The sequence below is a fragment of the Salvia splendens genome, chromosome 17, assembly GCF_004379255.2.
Source record: "Salvia splendens isolate huo1 chromosome 17, SspV2, whole genome shotgun sequence".
Lineage (NCBI taxonomy): Eukaryota > Viridiplantae > Streptophyta > Magnoliopsida > Lamiales > Lamiaceae > Salvia > Salvia splendens.
The window spans coordinates 25,472,566-25,480,135 of NC_056048.1; the positions used below are offsets into that span (position 1 = coordinate 25,472,566).

General features: G+C 37.7%; 1 protein-coding gene across 4 annotated transcripts; it reads left to right on the forward strand.

Annotated features, from left to right (window-relative positions):
* Positions 1 to 1,296: 1,296 nt before the first annotated feature.
* LOC121775578 (PH, RCC1 and FYVE domains-containing protein 1-like) lies at positions 1,297 to 6,520 on the forward strand. Of its 4 annotated transcripts, none has more exons than XM_042172675.1 (10): positions 1,297 to 1,474; positions 1,549 to 1,700; positions 2,039 to 2,125; positions 2,295 to 2,384; positions 2,525 to 2,611; positions 2,694 to 2,798; positions 2,930 to 4,963; positions 5,052 to 5,198; positions 5,438 to 5,811; positions 6,161 to 6,520. In XM_042172675.1, the coding sequence occupies exons 2-10, from the start codon at positions 1,668 to 1,670 to the stop codon at positions 6,318 to 6,320; spliced, it is 3,117 nt and encodes a 1,038-aa protein (XP_042028609.1). In that variant the 5' UTR covers positions 1,297 to 1,474; positions 1,549 to 1,667; the 3' UTR covers positions 6,321 to 6,520. The 4 variants fall into 4 exon arrangements, with proteins under 4 accessions (XP_042028609.1, XP_042028608.1, XP_042028607.1 ...); XM_042172674.1 differs by having other exon boundaries at positions 1,297 to 1,447; positions 1,532 to 1,700; XM_042172673.1 differs by having other exon boundaries at positions 1,297 to 1,447.
* Positions 6,521 to 7,570: the final 1,050 nt, after the last annotated feature.

Sequence of the window (7,570 nt, forward strand, 5' to 3'; positions counted from 1 at the left end):
GTTTTTGGGTCACTCCCAAAAGGCCTCAAACTAATTTGGGTTGGACAGGAATTATATACACCTTCCAACTTCCCCTACTCATCCGATGTGGGATGGGTTTGTACCCCAACAAACCTCCCCTCAAACCGAGACCACATCGGGAACGCAGTCGACACGAACATGGGTCGTTCCAGCCCTGGCCCCTGGGTCATCCTGGGCCCGACTCTAGCTTTGAGTCCTTCAGGGCCCGACCCTAACCGGGGCTCATCCAGGCACAACCCATAGCCACCTGGGCTTTGATACCACTTGTTAGGATCGTCGACTGCAACATTAGTTTGATATTGTCCGCTTTGGGTCAGGCCCGCACGGATTTGTTTTTGGGTCACTCCCAAAAGGCCTCAAACTAATTGGGGTTGGACAGGAATTATATACACCTTCCAACTTCCCCTACTCATCCGATGTGGGATGGGTTTGTACCCCAACAAACATTACAATCTTAATTACTACCTAATGGTATTATTTACATGGTTAGGTATTAGATTCTAGGATTCGTTAATATTGAATATTCTTTTGAAAATAAATTCAGAAAAAATAATTTAAACGGACCTGATAGTGAAAGAATGAGGAAAATGATGCAAGCCAACTTAGCAGCCATTTTGAGAGTTGATTTTTCTTATTTTATTCTCTATCTAAATTTTGTATAATGATGTATAAGATGTATGGAGTAATGAATATATAGGTGCAAGATTAGCTCTTAAAAATGATTAATAGTAGTAATTATTTATGACAAATGGCTCTTTTTAATGATTAATAGCAGTATTTATTTATGATAAATAGCTCTTAAAAGGATTAATAGTAGTATTTATTTATGATATACGGATCTTAAAATGATTATTAGCAGTATTTATTTATGAGAAAATTCATATTTTAGGTGTCTAATTAGCTATTAAAATGACTAATAGTAGTAATTATTTATGACAAATTTCTTATTTTAGGTGTCTAATTTGTTCATATTTGTGGCCATCAATAGCGTAAAAAACATTTATTATTGCATGATTTCATTGAAAAGAAGTCATGTGATTTCATTAACTAATAGATATACATCTCTGTATGCGAAAATTAATTATGTTATTTTAATTTGAGTTATGTATGAAAACTATTCTATATTTATTCGTTTTATTTGATAAAGTGGTTCTTATTTTCTACTAAAAAACACTTTAATTATTTTGTATTGAAATACATCTACGATAAAGTATAACTACTTTGCATTATGAATATGATTAACAAAAGACTGTAAATAATCGGGTTGTGATTTAACAAATAAACGCGCCAAATTCGCATCTCAATTCCCTTCGTAATCTCATATCTCTCTATGATGATCACCAATCTCTCCATACCCATTTTTAAAAATTCTCGAAACGAAACGAATTCCTTCAAAATCCTTGATTTCTGATGGTGAATCCTAGAGGTGCGCTACTGAATTTATTGGATCAATGTAAAAACCTGTCAAATTCAAGTCATCTCAACCAAACATAACAAATTTTCACAATAGGTTGAATCGATTTCTAGGTATTTCATGATTATCTTCAGAGGAATAGCGCATTCGCATCATCTATGAAGACGACACGGATGGTTGGGACGACAGATAGGTTTGTTCGGTGGATAGGGCGAGATTTGGTTCAGATGGAATGGCAGATCCACCTAGCTTCGACATTGATCAGGTTGAATGGCAATCTATATCCTTCTTCCATGAATCATACTGCAACTTGATATTTTAGTATGCGTTTTGTGATTGTTATTGAAATTGAGATTGTGTTTGTCTTGGGATTTTTCGCGCAATTATCTATTAGTAAGTTACAAAATTTGTTGATGCATTTTTCATACATTTTACAGTAATTCATATAATGAAAAATGTGAGAATAGAATTATTATGAATCATTACTCCCTCCGTCCCACTTTAGCAGTCCCGTTGACTTGGTTCAGTGTTTCTGATATTACTAAATACAACGTGATTGGTTGGATGCTTATATCCTCATGCCATTTTATGTTTTCCTTGAAGGCACTCATTTTGTTGAAGAAAGGAACACAATTAATCAAGTATAGCAGAAAAGGGAAGCCTAAATTTTGTGCATTCAGACTTTCTCCAGTAAGCAATTAGTTTCACTTTTTGTTGTTTTATCAATTGACATAATTCTCCAACCTCCATACAGTTTCTAGCTTTTCATTCTAAAATAACAAACTAGTTTTACTTGATCATCTATTTCTTATCTTTGGGAATTAAGTTGAAGTAGAAAATCCTTTGAATTTGTTTCCAGGATGAAGCAACATTAATATGGTACTCACATGGATCAGAAAGGCAGCTAAAACTATCTTCTGTTTCAAGGATTATTCAAGGACAGAGAACTGTGAGTTGCTTTTTTCAGGATTAGGGAGTGTATATCTTGCTAATTAGTTATGATTATACTACCTCAACAAAATCATTTATTACAGGGAGACACTGATTAATTGAGAATGCTGTTTTTGATTGTCCTATATCTCAATATAGCCTGTTTTCAAAAGATTTTTGCGTCCGGAGAAGGAGTACTTGTCGTTTTCATTGATACATAGTAACGGCGAGAGATCTCTCGATTTGGTCAGGATTCTGTTTTTCGTTTCAATAATTGAAGTGGAAAGTTATTGTTAAGACTCACCAGTTCCGTCTCCTCCTTTGACAGATTTGCAAGGACAAAGTTGAGGCTGAAATCTGGATTTCTGGTCTGAAATCTTTAATATCAACTGGCCAATCGCGCAGTAGGCGTACTAACAGCAATGCTAATGATGTAATTTGGTTAAAGCTCTTTTCCGTAGAGTTATATCGTTGTTTGCATCTTTTTTCGATATTTTCCAGAGAGCATCGCTATGTTCACTAAAGTGCCTTTGTTACAGTTCTGATTCTCATGTGTGTTTTCAGTTGCATGAATTCGGAGCACTAGACTGCTCACCGAGTGCTTCTCGCAGAGTGTCCACCGATTCTCGTGATAGTAGCGTCAGTTCTTCAAGCTCACATGTGGGTTTTGAATTTGCTAATATGCAAAGGACAAGTTGTGCAGATGGTTTCCGGGTAAGTGTCTCGAGTAATCCTAGTTGTTCAAGTCTGACTTCTGGGCCAGATGACATAGAGTCACTTGGTGATGTTTTTCTCTGGGGAGAGATCTGGTCGGACGGAGGGGACACAGATGGAACCGGAAAACCTGTTCCAGTAAAGGTTGATGTGCTGACTCCGAAACCATTAGAAACAAATATAGTACTTGACGTGCACCAAATTGCTTGTGGTGTTCGTCATATCGCTCTAGTTACAAGACAAGGTGAGGTTTTCACTTGGGGTGAAGAATCCGGGGGTAGGCTGGGTCATGGTATCGAGAAGGACTTCAGTCGTCCTCGCCTAATAGAATTTTTGGCTGTTACAAATATTGATTACATTGCTTGTGGAGAGTTTCATACAGGCGCGATCTCTTCATCCGGTGATTTATACACCTGGGGCGATGGCACCCACAACGCGGGGCTTCTTGGTCATGGAAATGATGTTAGCCACTGGATTCCGAAAAGAGTTTCAGGACTCTTAGAAGGCCTTCAAGTTCTGTCAGTTGCGTGTGGTACCTGGCATTCAGCACTGGCCACTTCTTCAGGGAAATTGTTTACATTTGGGGATGGAATGTTCGGAGCTTTAGGTCATGGTGATCGGAAAAATGTTCCTTTCCCAAAAGAGGTTAACTCATTGAGTGGACTTAAAACAATTGCTGTTTCCTGTGGTGTATGGCACACTGCTGCTATAATAGAAGTTGGTAATCAGTCTGGAGCAAATGTTTTGTCTAGGAAGTTATTCACCTGGGGCGATGGCGATAAATATCGATTAGGTCACGGAAACAAGGACACCTATCTTTCCCCAACCTGTGTATCTTCCCTCATTGATTATAACATCCAGCAGCTAGCATGTGGCCATAACATGACCATTGCCCTCACAACATCAGGTCATGTCTTCAGTATGGGAAATAATGCATATGGTCAGTTGGGTAATCCTCAATCTGATGGAAAGGCTCCTTGTTTAGTACAAGACAGATTGGTAGGAGAGTTTGTCGAACAGATCTCGTGTGGAGCAGATCATGCTGTAGTCTTCACTACAAGAGGTGACGTATTTACTTGGGGACGAGGAGCCAATGGAAGACTAGGACATGGAGACACTGAAGATCGAAATGTTCCCACATTGGTCGAAGCACTTAAAGACAAGCATGTGAGAAACATCTCATGTGGATCGAATTACACGATGAGTATATGCGTCCATAAGTGGGTGTCTGGAGTAGATCAGTCAACATGCACAGCTTGCAGGCAGGCTTTCGGTTTCACTAGAAAACGACGTAGCTGTTATAACTGCGGAATGGTGCATTGCCATAACTGCATTTCGAAGAAGGCGATGAGAGCAGCTCTTGCCCCTACACCGGGGAAACCTCACCGAGTGTGTGACTCTTGCTACATGAAACTTAAAAAGGCAGCAGTGATTGGCACTCCATCAACTGTTACTAAAGCATCTGCTACTCGTCGTTCTGGATACTCAAATTCTCGAATAAACCGAGAGAAAAAAAGATCACGAGTTCTGCTCCCCTCAGCTATGGAGCCTGTTAGGTACCTTGAGATCAAGTCTGCAGGTGGTGGATTGAAGGCCGATAGCTATTCCGTTGTTCGTGCATCGCAAGTTCCATCCCTCGTGCAGCTGAGGGATGTTGCTTTCCCAAGTTCATTCAGTGCTCTTCAATATGCTCTAAAGCCTGTTAACATATCATCATCACAGCCTCAGCCACAATATCAGTCCATTTCGAGGCCTGCTTCGCCATACTCGAGAAGAGCCAGCCCTCCACCTTCTTCTACTCCAGTATACTCTAGGGGTGTTATTGATTCTTTAAAGATGTCAAATGAAATATTATCACAAGAGATAGCCAAATTGCAGAACCAAGTATGGTTCCTCATCCTTAAAATGTTGATTGTCATACTTTGGTTTGTAATTTCGTCTAATATTGTTCGTTTCCATCGCATATCCTCAGGCTAAGAATTTAAGACAAAACGGTGAAATTAAAGAAAAAGAAATCCACAAGTTAATGAAATCTGCAGACGATGCTACTCTATTGGCTGCAGATAGATCTTTTAAATGTATCAGAGCAACGCAAGCCACCAACACCATCACAGCTGAGGTACTCAATCTTTGCTGTTGATTGTCCATTTTCACAGGAGAATTTTTTCATTTTTATAACTATTTAACTTTTTAACTATTCCTTTCCAATTGCTAAACAAAAGCAATACTCTGTATGTGTGTGTGCGCGCGCTCTGTTTACCCCTTGATGATTAGGTTTCAGATTTTTTACCTTTGCCATACTTAGCGTCATCCTTGTATTAATCGTGAGCATGTATAATCATTCTTTTTGTTTTCCAGATGAAGGAGATTAGAAATAAGTTACCCCCGGAGATATCTGAGGGTGGTTTTTTCCAAAACTTGCACGCTGAAATCGAGTCTCTTCTCGAGACAATACATATGCTAGTATCTGAAGACAATTCTACTTTTCCAGCATATCAAAATCATTATGAGAACAACACAGCATTGCACGGTTTATCAAATTACAGGGAAGACATGTCACAGACCAATGAATTAGCTGTTTCTTCTGCTACTACGGCTACACGTCAACCCAGCTCAGAAAATGCTCAAATGGAGGGACAAAGGGAAGTTACCGAACAATTTGAACCAGGTGTCTACGTAACACTGATCCAACTTGCAAATGGGACTAAGATCTACAAGGGGGTTAGATTCAGGTATGTTAGCATTAGACTCTCCCATATTATAAAATGGCATGTTCTGCAAATATGCACTGACAATGTGGATGAATATTCATGCACTGAATTCTTTTTTTTCCTACTACAGCAATCTACAAACTTTGATGATTTTCCTTGCTAAGTCCCATTAACAAATCATCAAAGTTGTGAGATTTAGCTTTCTTGCACACATTAAGCATTTATGCTTAATTTTGCAACCAATGTTGATGATTATTCAATTCATGGAGAAAATTTTGGTGAAAATTCTGCTATAAACATGTGAAAGAAGACTGGAATTGTGTTGCTGCATTGTTCCTTACCACTTGACATGGTTTGAATTTCTCTATAGCAAGCGAAGATTCGCGGAGCAGCAGGCAGAAGGATGGTGGAAAGAAAACAAGGATAGACTACTTAAGAAATACTGTCCTAATAAACGAAGTAGGCCATCGTCGGAGGCACTTCCAACTCCAACCGATCAAGATAACCCGGAAGCACAAGAAACAAACTAGGCGCCAAATCTTTCGTATATGTTAGATTTTATAGGGACTAGTTGCAGTCTTATTCGTTGAAGCATACTGATACGTAAAGGAGAGTAGGTATAACACGCTAGTTATTTATGTTGATCTTTTTTTAGTAATTTATATTTTCGATGTCGGACAAATTCATGCGTGAATATTTCAATAGTATATATATGTTGCTCCTTTAGTTATGATTATCTCCTATAGTAAAATGAACATTTTCTTCAATCCATTTATGACTTTTCCTTTCTCAAGAAATAATTTTTTAAATTTCATCTTCTCTAACCCAAGAATACAAAACATAGATATAGCTAGTCCTTCAATCAGATTATTCAAATCAAAATGAGTTTCACTTTTTTCCTAAAATGATGTAAATGAACACAAAAGTCAATAATGTGTGTTTTAGACTACGCTGACATAATTAATTTATAAAAGTGAAAATATTAAAGTCAAAACTAACCCTTACTCCAAAATATTAAAGTCAAAACTAACAATTACTCCATCCGACCCTGAAAATTTGCCACCTATTTTATTTTTTATTCGTCCTTAAAAGTTTGTCACCTTTCATTTTTACAATAGACCACACATTCTACTAACTCATTTCCACTAACATTTTATTATAAAAATAATATACAAAAGTATGAACGACATGCCACTTGAATTTTTCAACCCACTTTTTATTATATTTCTTAAAATTCATGTTGGGTCAAAACAGAGGGAGTAATATTTTAGTAGAGACTAAAAAATAATACTAGTAATTAATATTACCTCCGTCCCACGTTAAGTACTCCCTCCGTCCCGCACTACTCGTACTTATTTCCTTTTTGGGCGTCCCAAGTTACTTGCACTCTTTCCATTTTTAGTAAAAAATTTCACCTACAGCCGTAATTTTTTACTTTCCTATACACTCATTCCTTAATCTCCGAGCCGAAAAGGAAATGAGCGAGTAGCCCGGGACGGAGGGAGTATTACATTTAGTGTGGGCACGAGTTTTAATAAATTTAAAGAAAAGTGGATTGAATAAGTTAGTCGATTATGAGTCTCCTTATATATATTAGTTTTCTAGTAATAAAATGTAAGTAGAATTGATTGGTGGAACGTGGGGTCTATTTACGTAAAAGTGAAATGTGACTCTGGAACAAGCCGAAATGGCAAAATGTGTCGCTTATTAAAATGTGACACTTATCATAGGATGAAGGTAGTATTAATGTTCAATCCAAAGCAATTAAGGCAAAGTCCCT

What these genes read in the sequence shown, in the direction of transcription:
- LOC121775578 (XM_042172675.1), top strand. Translation starts at nt 1,668, where the DNA reads ATGGCAGATCCACCTAGCTTCGACATTGATCAG. An exon ending in CTAGCTTCGACATTGATCAG is followed by an intron (nt 1,701 to 2,038) that starts GTTGAATGGCAA and finishes TTTTCCTTGAAG; the next exon opens with GCACTCATTTTGTTGAAGAA. An exon ending in TTATTCAAGGACAGAGAACT is followed by an intron (nt 2,385 to 2,524) that starts GTGAGTTGCTTT and finishes ATCTCAATATAG; the next exon opens with CCTGTTTTCAAAAGATTTTT.